This window comes from Canis lupus, chromosome 28 (genome assembly GCF_003254725.2).
Source record: "Canis lupus dingo isolate Sandy chromosome 28, ASM325472v2, whole genome shotgun sequence".
NCBI classification, from domain to species: domain Eukaryota; kingdom Metazoa; phylum Chordata; class Mammalia; order Carnivora; family Canidae; genus Canis; species Canis lupus.
Genome location: NC_064270.1, coordinates 8,472,212 through 8,491,468, shown reverse-complemented (window position 1 = coordinate 8,491,468; position 19,257 = coordinate 8,472,212). Strand labels below are relative to the sequence as shown.

Genomic DNA, 19,257 nt, shown 5'->3' with positions numbered 1-19,257 from the left:
AAAGAAAGAAAGAAAGAAAGAAAGAAAGAAAGGTTGACACCTTTAAGTAACTTTAAGTAACACCCTGTACCCTGACACAGCCCCAAGAGAATGTTGTTATAAAGAAGAGCCATACGAAATTCATTACTTGATCTATTGAGGGATGATGTCTCCCTTCTAGCAGGATTTAACAAAGGGATTCAGTCAGGTCTCAATCTGGGGAAAAGGCATGCTTCTTCTCTAAATCACCTGTCTGATTTTTCTTACAAATACTGCAAAACTTATCATGGATCATGTTCTCTTTCCTTTGGTCACTAAGAATTCTCAGAACCAAATTTAGTCACTGTAGGAGATGGTATACATTTCAGTATGTTTTACTTTTTCCTCTCCTGTTTCCCTTTTTCCTTAATATCCTCAACTACTTATATTTATTCTTATAAGCATCTATGAAATCTTTTGTGGAAGGAGATAGGTATATACCTACATACCTATAAACATGGATAGGTAGATAGAGGTAGATATAGATTAAGGACAGAAATGGTTATGAGGCCCTTCCTGTGCAGACCTGTGTTTATTTGTTGATGGTCCTCTCTATGTATCTAGATTGCTAAGATCAGCCAACAGTTAGTGAGAAAACTTTCAAATAATCTTTGGTTTGGGATCATCTTAAAAAGAACAACAACCAAAAAACTGATAGGAGCTACTTGTGAGATATTTGAACTTAAGGGTTAAGAAACTGTGGTAAGATGATTCTTTGAGCATCTGGGTCCTTTGGAGAAATCTGGAATATAGGTTTACCTCCCTCCTCAAAACAAAATGGCATTAGGTATTCAGACACAAGGCATTCATTTCTTTGTTCATAACAGATTCTAAAGATCTGGTGCTCCAACTGCAAAGAAATTATTTTCTAAAAACACTGTTGCCCTTCCCAGTGTAGGCTCACACACAGACAACCAGGAAAGCCTTTGTAAAACAAACCAAAATGTCTTCTAAATGCATACAAGTGTGTATAAGGACTCCAAGACAACTGCAAGGTATGACTCATGAGTACTGACTACAGATAAAATCTTTCCTGCAAAGATGTCAAAGTCAGTAGACCTAATGGTTATGGAAGGCCCTAGAGGATTACTCCAGCTGGACCAGGCAGGCTCTGCCATTTGAGTTAGGTTTCACCGTGAGCAAATGGCCTTGAAGAGGCACAGCACATGCCCCAAGACTGCTGATTTCTAAATTTCTCATTTGGTTGTGGGTATGCATGTCTAGTGGGGCAGCAATGCCCATGGATAAAGAGCATTTGAACCAACTGAACAATTACAAAGCTACAGATGACACCTTGCAGACCTATGCTTCTGGAAGTGAGATCTTTAAATCACCTAATTTACAATCACCCAGAAGTTTAGGGGAGCTGCTAAAACTACTGGCTTCCAGGTATTACTCTAGCCCTCATAAATCAGTATATTTGACTTAAAAATATTTTAACACCTGTCCCTGTGTCCTGCCCAGTAATTAATAAAAACCAATTTTATAGAAGCTATGAAATAATAAAATATCATGGTTCTAATCCTGAACTTTAATTTGCCGAATTTTAAGAAATGACAGGATAGCTCTAGTTGGTTCTTTTTAAAGAGATAATAGGTGGTAAGAAGTTAAATTATGAGCAATAATCCTAGAACAAAGCAGCCAAATTAGGAAGGTAAATTCTAATTCAGAATTGGTTAAGTTGGAACATAAAGCATGGCTTCCTAATAGAGGTGGTGGGTTTTTGTTAGGAGTCCACCCAAAACCAAACTGAAATAGGAAAAAGAAAAAATGAGCATCTCTCTTTTTAAAATGTGAAACTTACTGCCATCGGGCTTTGTCCCTTAAAGAATTTTTCCTAGAGCTGTTCCCTTCACTGGGGCTGTCCTCTTCCTCAGCCTCCAGACTTCGGCTGCAGCTCCTAATGATTTGAAAGATGCTGTTGACAGTGGACTCCTTCTCTGAATTCTTTAAGCCATTATGCCCCACTCGTTGTAAGAAATTATCTTGTCCACTGTAATCTGCTACAAACTACAGAAAAACATACCAAGAATTTGTTATTGCAAGTTCATGTGCTATGTCTAAATAACCTACTTGGGTAGGGAAATAAAATCAGAGTAGTCATAAATAATGGCATTTGTGCCTATTTTATTGAAAGAAAAAGACAGAGTCTCCAGGAAAAACATATTTTCGTTTCACCACGTGAACTATCAGAACTCATTCTTGTTTCTGCTAAGACAACTTTAGTCCCCCTAGGAATCAACACTCCATTTTAAATTTACAACACAAAAAGCAATATTATTTCAAGGTTCCCTAGGGAGAAGATTAGCCACTTTACAGAAAAGGGGTAGGGTTGTTTTATCCTGGTAGTGAGAATTGAGAAAAACCATGACAAAAGTCTATTATTCTGTGGAACCAGATAAAATTCCTGGGGCCCAAGGAAAACACTGAGAAAGGATGACGTTTTGCTTTATTTCTCACATATCCGACGGTAGCACTGAGACTTCCTGGTGGTTTTAAAGATCTTACCGCGTGTATTCATGACCATTAAATGTAACAGCTCCTGCTGTGCCACTGGATGTGGCATCCCCTGCTTTTAAGATGTGAGGGAGCTGGTGTGGGCATAGCTTGGGGGGCTTGCTTTAAGCTCTTTCCTCCATTTATTGCACTTTTATCTCCCCACTTAAGCCAGAGGATTGCAAGCTGGTAGTGTCTGTACCTACCAGAGGATCTTGTTTCCCTGACACCAGGTGATTCCCTGGTTCCCAGGTGGCACAGAAGAGGCTGAAGTTTTAGGAGTCATCCCATAGCCACTGAGAAGGGGTATATTTGAGTGTGAGTGTGTGTGTGTGTGTGTGTGTGTGTGTGTGGTCAGTAGTGATGCTGTTGCCAAGGTGAGAACAATCCTAGATTTGGGTTTGGAACCAACAGGTATGGGGAGGGGTGGGGAGTGGGGGGATGGGGTAACTAAGTGATGGGCATTAAGGAGGGCCTTCCATGTAATGAGCACTGGGTGTTATATACAACTGATGAATCACTAAACTCTACCTCTAAAACTTAAAAAAAAAAAAAATCTTGGTGAAGTTCTCCCCAGTTTAGTCCCTTCTTTCATTTCTTTTTCCAGTTTCTCAAAGCCCCTTCTCTCCAATGCCTGATGCCCCGAGTCAGATTTCACACAGTCCTCTCTGTTCTCAGAGTCAGGAACAAGAGGCCATGGGCCTGGGAGAGCTGAGGCAGGGCCTGGAATCTGGAGCTTGTCTTTTGATGAGATGCCATCTTCTTCAGCATCCTCCCACAAAGGGGGAAAGCAAGGCAGCACTGACCTCCTGCCATGCTTTCTCCCTCTAATTCTGAAAAGCTAATACTCTTGCTTGACTTCTTTTATCCTCAGCATCCAGACATTCCCACCCAATGAGAGAAGAAAGCCTGTCATCCCTTAAAAAAATAAAATAAAATCAGAAAACAACCCCCATTTCCACTTGTACTTACACACTGCTCCTTTAAAGTTAATTTAACAAGATTAAGCCCCAGTGTTAACTGACATGCTTTTCTTTGGAACTTCCAAGGACCTAACTGTTGGACTTAACACAACAGTGACAACAGATAACCTAGATTCAGCAGGTTCTCTCTGCTGGCAGCAATGACTCTTCAGATTTTGAAAGGCCTCACCTCTAGAGTTTCTTCTTGGGAATTGTACCTCGGGCAAAGCTTCATGAGGCCAGAGGCTCCGTCCAGTACTTCACAGAGCTCCTTCAGAAACACTCCACAGAATGGAACCACTTTACAGCCAGGTATGTGCAGAGCCCTCGTTATCACCTTCCGATATTCGCAGGAAGATTCATGCTGAGCCATGGCGTCCTTCAGGCTCCTCATGGTCTCGAGGTCAGATTGGTCCATAAACTGCCACATTTTTAAAACTTTTCTTGACCTATTGCAAGTAAATGATGATTTTTTAGACCAAAGGAGAAATAATAATACAGTTTACAGTATACACCCTAAATTCCACACAAATCCATTCTCTTTGCCTCAGTTTTCCTTATGTTTTAATATTTATTTAGGACTCCTATCTCTACCTACTTCCCCAAATGATGTATTACTTTTAGAAACCAAAACACAAAATTAAGTCAGGCAGATACAAATAACATGTGTGTAAGGAGTTAATTCCAGAAGGTGGGCGTTGAACCTAGGTTTGAGCTTTTCTGGCAGCTGTAGCCAAAAACTTAGTGGGTAATTTGGTTTGTACATATATTTATGGAGGACTGTCTGCACAAAACATGGTCCATCCACTCTTGATCTTTTAAAGGTTATCCTTGAATTAGGTCAGTCCCTCAGTGATATACATAAACCCTGTTTCAGCTTCTTTTGTACAATTGTTTTTAACTAAATCCAGCTTTGACATTAAGCCACTGGCCCATCCTGAGGGACATTATCTTAAAATACTATTTGCATAACAGAATGTTAAATAGGACTCTTCCTATGATGAAATTGCTACGGAGACATAATTTGCCATCAGGGAAATACAAATCAAAACCACAATGAGATACCACCTTACGCTAGTGAGAATGGGGAAAATTATCAAGACAGGAAACAACAAATGTTGGAGAGGATGTGGAGAAAGGGGAACCCTCTTGCACTGTTGGTGGGAATGTGAACTGGTGCAGCCACTCTGGAAAACTGTGTGGAGGTTCCTCAAAGAGTTAAAAATAGACCTGCCCTACGACTCAGCAATTGCACTGCTGGGGATTTACCCCAAAGATACAGATGCAGTGAAACGGCAGGACACCTGCACCCCAATGTTTATAGCAGCAATGTCCACAATAGCCAAACTGGAAGGAGCCTTGGTGTCCACTGAAAGATGAATGGATAAAGAAGATGTGGTCTATGTATACAATGGAATATTCCTCAGCCATTAGAAACGACAAATACCCACCATTTGCTTCAACGTGGATGGAACTGGAGGGTATTATGCTGAGTGAAGTGAGTCAATCGGAGAAGGACAAACATTATATGGTTTCACTCATACAGGGAATATAAAAAATAGTGAAAGGGAATAAAGGGGAAAGGAGAGAAAATGAGTGGGAAAAATCAGAGAGCGTGACAGCACATGACAGACACCTAACTCTGGGAAATGAACAAGGGGCAGTGGAAAGGGAGGTGGGCGGGGGCATGGGGTGACTGGGTCACGGGCACTGAGGGGAGCAATTGATGGGATGAGCACTGGGTGTTATGCTGTATGTTGGCAAATTGAACTCCAATAAAAAAATATACCATAAAAAAAAAAGAAAGAAAGAAAAAGAAAAGAAACTGCTGCGGAGAACAACAGGTGACATTGTGCCCCAACTCCTTACAGAGAGGCACCAGGATGTCACAAGGACACACAAACTGCTCTGCCATCTGTAGTCTACAACTGTCCATCAGCCAATGCAGAAGAATTGGATCTGAGCAGCTAGGTAGGGGGTATTTCTTTGGATAGAGTTGTCAGAGTACTATATGTGAAAGGAGGAGGATCACCGCCAGGGCAGAGGCTTCAAGTGAACTCCATGGAGAGGTTGACCTATGTTCAGAGTTTGCTGATCCCATAGCCTGATGTGTGACTCTTGCCTGGGAAAGTCTAAAGATGACAGGTTGCCTAGAGCTGCCTGAAGGCTCCAGTGAGCCTGTGTTGCATTTGCAAACTTTGGGAGGGCAAAGCACTGAGCATTTCCTGTAAGTCAGGAAGGGACCCCGGGATGAGCAGTTGCAGCTGAGCTGTCTAAAAAGGCCTCCTAGCCAAAGGAAGGGATGCTAGCAGAAAGAGTCTATGAGGGCAGGACCTCCAGAGCTGGATCCTGGGGATGAAGGCCACCCTGCCCCTTGCTGGCTAACGGTGCAGTGGGAGGTACCTACAGGGCATCAGGTAGGGGGAGTGAGGAGGAGTAACTAGGAAGGAACCCTAAAAGCACACCACATCCCTCTCTGTGGGAGCACCTGGGTCAGATTACAACTGTCCCAATCAAGTGAGACCTTTGCTCCCTTTACCTCAACTCCCCCCCTCTTTCTTCTCTCACCCACTTTTTCTGTAGGGACCCTGAGCTGGAGAGAAGAAAAGTAAACCCCGTCCTCCCATTCTACTGCAAGTTTCTGAGACTGGTTGAGCTGTGAAATGTGGGGAAAGGGTGAAGCTTTAAATCAAGTGAGAGACTGACATTTTGATTTATATCGAACTGGATTAAAAAGTGATTATGTCATATATCAGACATTCAGAGGACATAGAGAAGTACAACACGACAAACGCCCATGCACTAATCTCACAGTTTAGAATATAAAACATTAATAATGTGATTGAGGCCCTGGTGCTTTCCTCCATGAGCCCACACTCCTCCCTCCGTCACTGAACAGGACCACAACTGTATTTCAGTGTTCTCCGTCCCCTTACAATTCTTTATGTTTCCCCAACATACGTACGTATCACTAAGCAGCATGCAGAATTGTGTGCTTTTAAACTTTATACAAGTGGTGTCGTACTGGAGGTACGCAGGCAACCTGCTTTTCTTGCACGGCTGTATGTTTCTGAGATTTATTGATGTTCATGAGCATAAGAGAATGAGACAAGTTATTCACCAAATCAGTGACTGTGAAAGCTATAGGACCTCACAAGGTGTAACCCAGAGTCGGGGGAGGGAGGGCCTTATCAGGCAGGTCAGAAAGACAGAAAAATAAAATTGTTTCCTGATTTCACCGCACTGAGTCCAGTTTGTTCTACAAACTGGTTTCTTTTTTTTTTTTTTTTTTTTTCAAACTGGTTTCTTATTAAACTGGTGAGAATCCTTTTGGGGGCAGGAAATGGAAGTATAAATAAACAAAGTGAATACATGACATGAGTCTCATTATTGGATCATCCCTCTTTTTGTAGGTAATGGGGCCATCCTGGTACACTTGGGGTCAAAAGACCAAGCTCAGCAAGATCAGATCAAATGATTTTTTTTTTTTTTGTTAGATTGAGAATTGACATTATTTTAAAGCTCTTATTTCTTTTTATGTTTATAAAGGTACTAGATGCTCTTTGTAGAAAATCCGGAAAATACCCAAAATAAGGAAAATCCACCCATAGCGCTACTATCCACAGACAACTTTAGGCATATTTCCTTCCAGTATTTACTCTATTTGTAGATGTCTGGTCTGACTATTTTATAAATGTTGTTTAAATATTGCTGAAGTTATTAAGTAAAGACAGCCTTGTTCCCAGATATTTTTATGCATTATATATTGCTTATTTTCCAGTAACATTAAACATATTTCAAAAACATCATTTTTGGTTGCTAAATAATATTCCATTGTAAGGATGCATCATATTATTTCCTTCATTCCCCCACCGATGCTCATTTGGGTTATTTTAAAATGACAAATATTGATTAAATATTGTTCTATGTAAATCTTTTACTTATAATTGCTTCCTTCAATGATCCACACCTCCTGGTACGGTATAGATCCCCCTGACCCCATCAACCGTGCTTTGTCTTATATGATCACTACAATATGGTAGAAATGACACTGTGTGATGTGTGAGGCTAGGTCATAAAGGGCACTGCAGCTCTTGCCTTGCTCTCTTGTTGCTCACTTTGGAGCAAGCTGGCCACCATGCTATGAGGACTGTCAGGTCAGGAAGAGAAGAAGCAAAGTCACCAGCCAGTAGGCAACACTAGCTTGCCAAGCAGAGAGGATAAGAATCAATAACATAGAACTATTTTATCAAAAAAAAAAAAAAAAAGAAAGAAAGAAAGAAAACGAAAAGAAAAAAAAGAACTATTTTATCATAAGATGATCTTTTTTTTTTTTTTTTTTTTTTTTAAGAAAAATAACACTGGTTCTTTGTAGAAAATTTATCACAAAGAAAATCCAGTCATCCAAATTATCTCCTGTTCTCCCAGTACTTTTTCTATTTTTCCCTTCTTTTGAGCCATACTGGATACGTTTGTATGGCCATTTTAAATGCCAGTGACAGGATCATTTGAGTTTATTCTTAGTTAAGAAAGTTCAAAAAGACAAAAAAAAAAAAAAATCCAACTCTTGAGAATTTTCCTTTCCTCACCCAACCCAGAATCCCTTTGCAGGGATCTGGAGAATCAAAGAAAAATCTCAATAATGTTATGAGGAAAGACCTATTTATAGTGAGAACCCTCACTGGGAAGGTGAATCTCAGACACTAACAACAGGTTAACTCTATGGAGTCTTACTGTATGCCAAACGCTTTATACTATCTCACTAAATCCTGTGTGAGGAGGTAGGTGTTTCTTATTATTATCATCCCCATTTTACAGATCAAGAAACTGGGGCTCACTGAGTTCAAGAAACTTACTCAGATCACGCAGTTATTCCACTGGGGAGCCAGAATTTGATTCCCTGTTATTCTGACCCAACAGACTTATACCCTTCTTCCCCATACTACCTTGCCTCCCACAAGAGTGAGGGGCAGTTACTTTATGCCAGGTGACTGCGGCTGAAAGGGAATAAGGCAGGAGACTTTATTGATAAAATGGTAATCTTATTATTAGCTTAGGGGAGAAGGCATAAGAGCAGGATTTGAGAGGTGAAGGGCAAGGGCTCTCAAATCAAGGTTGCCTGCATTCACATTCCACACATGCCAGGTGGCCGCAGGTGAATGACTTTTCCTAACTTTAGTTTCTTCATTTCTTCCTTCTTTCCCTCCTTTTCTTTTTTCCCTTCCTCCCTTCCTCCCTCCCTTCCTTCCTTCCTTCCTTCCTTCCTTCCTTCCTTCCTTCCTTCCTCTCTCTCTCTTTCCTTCCTTCCTTCCTTCCTTCCTTCCTTCCTTCCTTCCTTCCTTCCTTCCTTCCTTCCTTCCTTCCTTCCTTCCTCTCTCTCTCTCTCTCTTTCTGTATGATGTCAGGATAACAGTATCTACCAAGAAATTGTTCTCAGAATTAAAAGATTTAATGCATAGGAAATGCATAGTACAAAGCTTGATACATTGTTTAGTGTTCAATAAAAATATCAAGTGACATTATTGAATGCTTGTTATCAGTGTTAGCCATTCCCAGTCAGTGGCTGGGAGCCTACAGTGCTGAGGCAATTCCAGGCAGAGCTGAGAAAAGACAGATAATGGTGGAGTTTACTGGGCACAGAGAGCAAGTGGGGATCAGTGATGGGGTTGATGGAGTTATGCAACCAGATAATTTTCTCAAGCACAGCCAACAGCATGGGATCAGAGCAGACAGAACCAATTAGGATTGCCACTGGCCGCAGGCACTGAATTCTGCTGCATATCTGAGGGACAAGATTTGTGGTGTTAGCAAAGAATAATGTATTTCCCCCAAACAATCACTACCAATTGCCTGGTCTGGGTAAATGCGATTTCCAGGGCAATTAATTCAGTGCCATTCGGCTGGTATCCAGATAACCATCTTCTGCACTTCCATACCTGAGACCAGCCAAGAACTCCATGACAGCATTGTAGTTGCCCATGTTCCAGCAGCATTTGGCCACATGCACCAAATAGGAGAAGACTTCTCGCTTCTCCTCCATGGAGCCCGCCGTGAGGATCAGCCATGTCACCCAGGAGCTCACCTGGAAAATGCAGACAGGGTCATCCACTGAGCCTGCATCCTGCAAACTCAGTGAATATATTTAATTTGATTTATTTATTTGAGAGAGAGTGAGATCCAGAGAGATCATAGAGGGAAAGGGAGAAGGAGAGGGAGAAGCAGACTCATGCTGAGCAGGGAGCCTGACATGGGGCTCAATCCCAGGATCTTGGATCATGACCTGAGCCGAAGGCAGACACCTAACTGACTGAGCCACCCAGATGCCCCTCAATGAGTTTTGTTTTGTTTTGTTTTACAGGAAAACGTTTTCTTTTTAAAAAATCAGTTTAGTATTAGGAAATGAATGACCCAGCTGAGGGATTTGAGGTGAAGCTCTATCTAGACTGCATCACTGTTTTGCTATGGGATTCTAGGAAAGTTGCATAACCTCTCCCTATTCATCATCTTCCATCTTTAAAATAAGGAAGCTCAAAGGTAATTCGTAAACTCCCTCTTGAGCTATAAAATTCCATGAGATGGTAAGAATCTTAGGTAAGGCCTAAGGATAATATTGATTTAAATAAATTTAAATACATTTGACTGATGGACAGCAAGATTAAATGCAATCAATGCACTTAGTCCATCAATTAAAGAATATCTATCAAATAGTAAAATGCATAATATCAAATGAAAAAATGCCAAAAAACATATTTAAGCTATTCTTCACAAATGCATTATCTATTATGCCTCTCAACTGACAAAGTAATATTGGAAGAACAAATACTTAGCACTTACGAGTTGCCAGGAATTATTCTAAGTACTTTACACATGTCAACTTATCTCTCACAACAAACCTAAGAGTCAGGGATTATTATTATCCCCATTTTATAGATGAGGAAACTGAAGGACAGAGGGCTTAAGAAATTTGCTCAAGCCTTCCACTCAAAGCAGTAAAGCCTGACTTTGAATTTAGGTGTGTGTCCCAGAGGTGGCACTACTAACCACTCCCTAAACGCCTAATGTATATATACAAGCTCTGGGATGAGGGTTATTCTAATAGGATTAGTTTCTTCTACTATATGGACTAGTGTATAATATTTAATAATTACCCACTACTAAGTCCCTGCTTTATGATATGCAGCCTCAGAATCCTCTGCTTAATCTCCAAGGTTATTTGCTGCTACCTATACTTTGGTGCTAGGACACTAGTGTTCCTTTAAGTCACTTTCTCCATCTTGGCTAAAGTTGGGGCTGATAAACTCAGTTGTTAACAAACCAAAGCCTTGCTCTTAACCCCGTACAGCCCCAGTAGCTGTACGGGTTCAATAGCAGTGCTGAAACCTGGGGCCAGCTCATTTCCCTGGCCTGAGAGACAGTGAGGCCTAAACACTAGAGTTCATGGTCACCCATGGCAACTGCAGAAAAAAATTTAAGGTCCTTGGCTAGTCCACCTCCTCCCCACCCCCATCGAGAAAATGGTAGGAATGAATGACATTCAGTGCTGGCAGCAACCACAGAGGGCAGTCCAAACCCATTTTTTCCAGATTAAGAATCTATGGCTCATGGGAGAAGTGACTTTCTGAGGTCACAATTCTTGATGTCAAAATAAGGATTCCCAGTCGGGTGCTTTTTTATCTGATGAGGGGTGACAGTTTCTTTAAACTTGGCACCACTTAGGTTTTTCTAAGCACTCAGTTAAGAGCAGTACCTCTGAACACAGAGTTGGAATAAAAGGAGAAGATACCAAGAAGAGTACTAAAAAATGATGAAAGCATAGAAAAAAGCAGGACAGAAAAGATAGGTGCTGAACACCCCTTTCCTTTTCCTACACGGAAACAATGGGGAAATAGTGGCAACGGGGACCTTTGGTGATAAAACAGGGTCACGCTGTGGTACCAGCCAGCAATGCTGAATGTGGTGGACCACCTGCCACCCCTGAGCCCAGCCCAGGCCCAGTGGACTCTGAGCATGCATCTCTGTTCTCTACCTGCTCCAGACTTTGTGCAACATCAGGAGAACAGATCTGGAATCAGACTCCTAGGACAAGCCCTGGTCCAGATCATCCTGGAAGGAATTCAGAGCCTCTTGGGAAGAAGATAACCTAAGATAACTATTTGTTCTGATCTCCCGGAGCTGTTTTGAGCACACAGGAACCTTCTGGGAGCCAAACTCTCACCTGCAGCTATGAGCAATCCCTTGATCACTGTCTTGATGCCTGGTCTCCTCATCACCTGCTTACCCAGTCTGAAGTCACCTTTGTGAAACCCGGGCTCTCTAGAGCAAGAAACTGTTTTGTCAATAAAGATTGTCACTGGTGCTCTGGTGCAGTTCTTGCTTTTGTGTGATTTGCTTTTTTTTTTTTTTTTTTTGTATATTTTTTTAATTGGAATTCAATTTGCCAACATATAGCATAACACCCAGTGCTCAACTCGTCAAGTGCCCCCTTCAATGTGTGATTTGCTTTTGATGAGACTATCCTACTTGGGAAGCCATGAGAAAACACTTAGAATAATGGAATTACTGACTCTTTGAGCTAGAAATTCAAAACCATATCCTTACAAGTAAAAGTGAATCCCCAAAGTTAAAATGGTTCCTTAGACACTCATTGCATTAATTCTTGAGACCTCTGGCTATATTCTTTCTATGGCTTTAGCTTCTTCTTTTTTTTTTTTTTTTTTTTTTAGCTTCTTTTTTTTAAATTGAAATTGATGGCAAATCAGTGGCTCTGGAAAGTCACGACTCCTTCAGGCTATTCTGGTACCGTGCAGTGACTTCCTAGTCTAGCAGCCTGAAAAGGTTAATTCACCTTTCCTTGGAGAAGCCTGCTTCACGAGCAGGCGCAGGCCACCACGTGGTTTGTGTCTCAATCCTGATCATGCATCCAGATTTATTTCCTATCTGTCAAATCATTTTCCATATACTTTCCCACAATGCTAGGAAAAAAATAGCGATACGGTATTTCACATGGAAACTTAATTTAAACCAGCCGTTCCATCTCTGAGTGTGAGTCCCCAGGGTCTGGTTGTTGGGATTATGTAAGCACTGTTATCATAAACACACACACACACACACACACACACATATACACCATCTGCTTACAGACATATCAGGGATAATTCTTATTGTGGCCTAATGTATTCATAATTTCATGGGCATTAAGTGATGAGAGTTTCAGTCCTAATTATGAAAAATAAATGTCACCAAAAGCCCCATGAGAATTTGGCAATGACTGAAAAATGTTACCCCAAAACAAACGGTGATCATATTTACTAAGTGGAAAATAGGATGTGTTGCAATCCAGAAAGAATTTCAGGACACTGAAATCACACAGAAAAACATAAAAATCCCATACATAGAAAGTACTATGACTCAAGCCTAGGGAGCATCCCTAGAAGTAGAAAGGTGTTGAATGTGGTAGATTATTTCGCCTTTTTGAATGGTCAGCACAGAAGAAAGACAGACTCTGACCCCCAGCCCATTTCCTCCACAGTTCCTCCAGAGGCTCTGTGCTTACCCCAAGGGCCTGACCCCCGGTTCATGCCTACAACTCTTTCACAACGGCTCTTCTCCTGATGTTTCTTTTCTTCTGCCCTTGCCTTTGTCAGTACTCTTAGGCCAAACCGAACAGCCTGCTCTCCTCACATCAAACACCTTGTTGGCATTGCACAAGCTCAGATTGGAAGGAATGTTCTTGCTCCATTCATGATTATCTTTCCCTGGCCCACCATGACTTGCCTACGGCCTTTGTAGAGCCAAATCCTTACCTTGGCTCCTGGGCCCCTGTTGGTTCTCCAACCTCACCGTGGCTCCCCCATACCTCTACTTTTAGGGAGATGACCAAGGCCTTTTCTTATTTCAGGGGTCTTCTATGGGAAGGCAGCCCCCCAATCCTTGATCTTTGGTTTAGCTAATGCCTACTTATCTTAGACAAAACTGCCCTCAGACTCTGCCATCAAGATTCTTGCCCTGGGCTCCATGATTTAGAAGGCCCATGTTGGGGTGGAAGGGAATGTCTCTGCCTAGAGGTTGTACATCCACTTACAGATCATTCACCCCTGTAGACCTGGGACCCTGTAGATCTGCAGACCCCAAATTCCCTGTCCAAAACAGCTCAATCCCACTTCTGGGCCCGTGAGAGCCTTTTATCTGGATCAGTCCTCCTGTGGGTAGATCATAACACTAGGCCCAAAGGCTGGCTGAGTGGCCGTGGGGTGAGGATGGAGTTTGAACCTGAGGTCTGAGGTATCCACACATAGTGGAATACCTCACACAAGGCAGCATGGAAGGAGAAGGTGGGCAGGTCACAGGCAGGGTCCTTCTCTGTGCTTGGTCCTTTGTCTTTCCTCCTGGCTCCCCTAAAGTCAGAGGCAGGGCTGCCTTTAGGAATCTGATGAAAACATCACTTTCTGGAGGAGGCCCACTCTGTTTCCTTTCTGGGCTACATCCACGTGCTGGGCCATTGTGGTGCCCCCACAATCCACACTGGTTCCCCAAAAGGCAGACATGGGGTCTGCCCCACCCACCCATGGCAATGCCTACCTAAGCACTCCCTGAGATCTGGCAAAGGAAAAAACGGACTTCCTCTAGGAAGGCTGTTCTCATGGCTCACCTCGCAACTCACATCCAGCTTCTTCCTGTTTCGCCTTGTCTTACGCTGGACCTTGAGACGAAACTTATATTTGCACTGGGACTCTCACTGCTGCAAGGACTTGCATATGTTTTATTTTTATTATATTTGTGTGCATGACTCTTTCACATGGGTCTGTTCTATCTCTGCCACTAGACCTTAAGTCCTCAAGGACAGAGACCATCTTTCCCACATCTCCAGCGTGGGGATGCTTGGTGCCTCTGACCAACAGGCAGGCCACCCAGAGTCCCAGGAGGCCTCGGGCAGAGAGGATTCTCAGCCTCCAATCGGTCAGAGATTATATTTGGGAAAAGGCTTGAACACTTCCTACTGCTGTTCCCAGGTCCAGAAAAAAAGAGACCAATGTTTTGGTGCCAAAAAGTTTTTTTTGAACATGTGGAGCAATTTTCATGGAAAGATGATCCTTTGAGGTGGGTATCTGGTCACCCTAACTGCAAGGGCTGGGTTCGAATAGTGGGGTCCATAGAAGACAATGAAAACCTGGACAAGCTGTTCTGAAGTAGTTTATGTGTGGTGCATGGTGCACCTGCCCTCCAGGAGCTTTCCTAAAATAACGCTTGAACTGTGGTCACATTGTCAGACACACACACACACACACACACACACACACACACACACCTGCCTAGGCAGCACTCTTCAAAATGCGCACCACTGGCCTCAGAACCTCTAGTGGTAGTAGAAGGGTGTTTGTTCAAATGCAGATTCCAAGGTCTCACCCAGGCTCTCTGAGAGCAGGGCCCAGGAATCTGCATTTTAAGACAACTCCCCAGTGAATTTTATGCACATTTAGGTTGAGAACTGTCCCAGAGCAGAAGCGTCCTTGGTGTAGTACCAGTCCAATACTATGGATCATCATATCTGTAACCTACTTGAGCTGGAGGTGTAACTGTAACCCACCTGCAAGCAGGCAGGAGCAATCACAGGGAGGTGGAGAGTACTGTGGTGGAGAGCATGGCACTGGCCCAGTGGACCAGGTTCACTCCTGTTCCACTGCTTCCTTGTGTCTGGCCCTGAGGCAAGTCTCCTAGCTATCGGCCTCAATTTTCTCTTTAGTAAAATGAGAATGATAGTATTTACCTCATAGAGGGATTGTGAGGATGAGACTAGAGACTGTAGGTGAAGATCAGAACACCATGATGCTCAGTGTGTATGTAATTAGGGCCTCAGAAGTGTTTGCCCCGAGCACAAGCCTTTCCTAGAAGAAGGGTAACTCACATATTTCCTCTTCTCTGAAGGCTTCCCTGACTCCTCATGAGGAGTAAAGTGCTCCTTTTTTTCCTCTTTAACCTCCCAGTCCCATATATATGTGTGTGTATATATACACACACATATTTATGTACATATTCATATGCGTATATTTCTAGTGCTTTGTCTGAGACAATCTCCAGCTGTGAACTCCTTAAAGCAGAGGCCATGACATGGTCACACTGGGGGCTCAGTGATGAGGATGTAGAGGCCAGCAAGTTACATGTGCCCAGGCATCCTTCTGGATGCGAAGTGGCTGCAGGAGAGTCTCTTGAATTCCATGTCTGGCTTGGCATGTTTCCACTGGTGGTGACTCTTGGTTTAGGAGGGACACAGAGGGGAAAAGAGAGGCCTTTAATGGTGGCTTCTGGAGAGGCTCTAACTACATCTTGGATTATACTCTCTCCTCTTCTTCTCACATTGCATCATAGTTGTCTACAGAATGAATTCAAATCTTCTTTTTTTTTTTATTTTCAAACCTGGCACAGCATCTGATCTAAATTTACATCTTCAGCACTTAATTCCCACTGCTGCCCACCACTCATCTGTCGATATTTCAGCCCTACTATGTTTTATATCATCTCTTACTCTCTGCCTAGTCCTGTCTCTATGCGACTGTCTAATTTCCATGGGGTGTGAATATACAGGGGCTTTTGTTCATTTGGTTTGGCTGTCCAATGTCTCTAAATTGAAATCAGCTAGAATTCATGAGGTTGCTCCTCCCCAGCTTTTAGGCCTGGTCTCAGGGGCTTGTTCAAAGATGAGTATACGAGCCACGCCAGACCCCCCCCTTGACTGAGTTCTTCCCCAAAACGACCAGGAAAAGAGACACAATCTTTTTGTTATTATTGTAAACTGTAAAGATATGAGTTGGTTGTATTTGCCACAATATCAGGAGAGCCTACCTGGGAATGAAGACAACACAAAGTAAAAATGAAGATGGTGCGGGCGGAGCGGTGCACCTGGGTCGCTAGGTTGGTTGAATGTCTGACTCTTGGTTTTGGCTCAGGTCATGATCTCGGGGTCCTGGGACTGAGCCCCATGACAGGCTCTGCACTGAGCCTGGAGTCTGCTTGTCCCTTTCCCTCTGCCCCTTCTCCCACTCGCATGGGCACACATGCTCCTCTGTGTGTGTGTGTGTGTGTGTGTGTGTGCGCTCTCCCTCAAATAAATACATAAAATTTTTTTAAAAAATGAAGATTCCTGAGGCCCTTAGTTAGATTTCTAGATCAGCCATACTTGAAGCCCTATGAAGAGTCCATATACATAAACCAAAATATGCCCTTATTTTCTTTAAGCGGGTTTGAATTGGTGTTAACTTGCAACGGGGGGGGGGGGGGGGGGGGGGCGGGGGAAGCCTTGACAAATAAATCTGATGACCCTCCTTCTTTCAACAAATACTTAATGAGTATATTGAGTATTTACTATATCCTGTGTACCATGCTCGACACCAGTAAACACGACAGACATGGCACCTGCTCTTGGGGAGGCTGGAACCTCATGGGGGAAATAATATCTGTAAGTAATTAGGGAGTGGTGTAGTGGATACCTTGACTGGCTAAGTACTAGGCCAACTTGACCCATTTCTATGCTACTATGATTGGAGGTCAGTCTTTTTACCTTTCCTTGGTCCCCACTGCTGTCCCAAAGTACTGTATTCATATCTCTGTAACAGTGCTAATTCTTCCTATAAACTGTAACTGTGTGCCTGCGCATATGCCAGGAACTAGGCTAGGCATGGGGGCACAAGGAGTTGGAGCAAATATAAGAGAAAGAAGATATCATGTCCTGCCTTGCAATTAAGTCAGATGTATTTATATATATCCACCTTCTCTAAATTGTCAACTCCTTGAGGATAGAAACCATAGTATTCTGGCCATCCTTCTCTTGTTTGCAGAATGTTCTCTCCCTGGTTTGCAAAAAGATGTTTGTTCTCAAATTCTTTAACTAAAAATTCCTGAAATTCTAAATTCTAAATTTCTTAGAATTGTTTACTGTTTCTCTTAAAATGTTTTTTTCTTTATTTTGGTTCCATTTAACCGACAGTTTGTGTCAATAAACTACATGTAAATATTCTCAATGTGAATTCTACAGGTTTTGACAAGTGTTCAATTCCACAGGACATACTTAATTTAAACTGCCTTTCTGTACAAAGAATACATTTATTCTAAGTTTTGAAAATGTTTTGCTGTTCCGCTCTCTGTGACAGTGCACTCTTTTTTTAAGTTGAGGTATAACTGACATATAACATATTAGTTTCAGGCAAACAACATGATTCAATACATATCTATATTGCAAAATGATGGCTACAATTAAGTCTAGTTAACTCCCATCACCATGCATAGTTATAATTTTTTTTTCTTGTGATGAGGACTTCTACAATCTACTCTTAGTAACTTTCAGATATGCAATACATATTATTAATTGTGATTACCATGCTGTTCATCACATCCCCATGAGTCAATTATTATTTTTTACTTTTTTATTTTTAAAAAATTTTTATTTTTTTTTTCATGAGAGACACAGAGGCACAGACATAGGCAGAGGGAGAAGCAGGCTCCCCACTGAGGAGGGAGCCTGATATGGGACTCAATACCAGGACCCTGGGACCACAACCTGAGCTGAAGGCAGATGCTCAACCACTGAGCCACCCAGGTGCCCCCTCACCCAAGACTTAATTATTTTGTAATTGGAGGTTAGTACCTTTTGACCCTCTTCACCCATTTTCCCCACTCTGTAACCTCACTTCTGGCAACCACCAATCTCTATATCTATGAGCTTGGTTTGTTGTTGTTTTAATTCTGTATATAAGTAAGATCAGAGGTATTTATCTTTCCCTGTCTGACTTCTTTTACTTAGCTCATTCTCTCAGCCATCTATGTTGTCACAAATGGCAAGATTTCATTCTTTTTTATGGCTACTTAGTGTTTTAAAAGCTACTAGAGGAAACATTTTGACTTCAATATGCAAATGCCATTTCTAGTTAAATGGATTGCTGAGAACTGCCAAGGGCTATGCAGGATGTGTTATCCTCCACTCCCTTACCAAGCTCAATTGAAGGGATCATTCATTCTGAAACCAATTATTAAATGGTATTCAAGAGTGAGTCTCATTTCATTCATATTCTCTCCTCTGGTAAAGGTATTTTATTGATAGCCCTAGAATAGGGTCTTTGTTATTTCATTTCATTTCACTTTATTTATTTTATTTTTAAAAAGATTTTATTTATTTATTCATGAGAGACACAAAGAGAAAGAGGCAGAGACACAGGCAGAGGGAGAAGCAGACTCCATGCAGGGAGCCCGATGCAGGACTCGATTCCAGGACCCCAGGATCATGCCCTGAGCCCAAGGCAGCCGCTTAACCGCTGAGCCACCCAAACGTCACTCATTTCACTTTAACAATGGGATTAAAACCCATGCCTAGGAGTTTACAGAAAAAGTCTTGATACAAGTTAGCTCCAAACTATCCTGATAGGATCAGGGCCACTTATGACTCAATTTCTTCTTCTCTTTGTATGATTTTAATAATAATACTTAGAATAACTACAGCTTCCATGCAGTGGTCATTTACATGTGAAAGGGACATTGCTTATCCTTTTTAATCCTCAGCCTTACCTGCTAGTACTTATACTGTTCCCATTTTACAGATTAGTAAACTGAGGTTCAGAGTGGCAGAGCTAGTTTGTCAAGGTTACACAACCTATAAACAAGGAATGAGCCAAATGAAAATCCTCTGCTTTTGAACTACCATGCTTTACTACTTTCCATTTTCTCTTATGTGCATTAGACCAGAGTGAATTCATTATAGCTTTTAAAACTGTATTATAGCCGCAACAGCTACCCTGAT

At 42.1% G+C, this 19,257-nt stretch overlaps 1 protein-coding gene across 6 annotated transcripts in view; it reads right to left on the bottom strand.

Annotated features, from left to right (window-relative positions):
* Window positions 1-19,257, bottom strand: part of PLCE1 (phospholipase C epsilon 1) — a 321,105-nt gene that overhangs the window by 78,581 nt on the left and 223,267 nt on the right. For all 6 annotated transcript variants that reach the window (XM_035708087.2, XM_035708091.2, XM_035708088.2 and 3 more), the window contains exons 5-7: window positions 9,413-9,558; window positions 3,667-3,925; window positions 1,823-2,028 (exon numbers count right to left, since the gene is read on the bottom strand). In XM_035708087.2, the coding sequence (XP_035563980.2) occupies window positions 1,823-2,028; window positions 3,667-3,925; window positions 9,413-9,558 (611 nt within the window). The remainder of the gene's footprint in view (window positions 1-1,822; window positions 2,029-3,666; window positions 3,926-9,412; window positions 9,559-19,257) is intronic.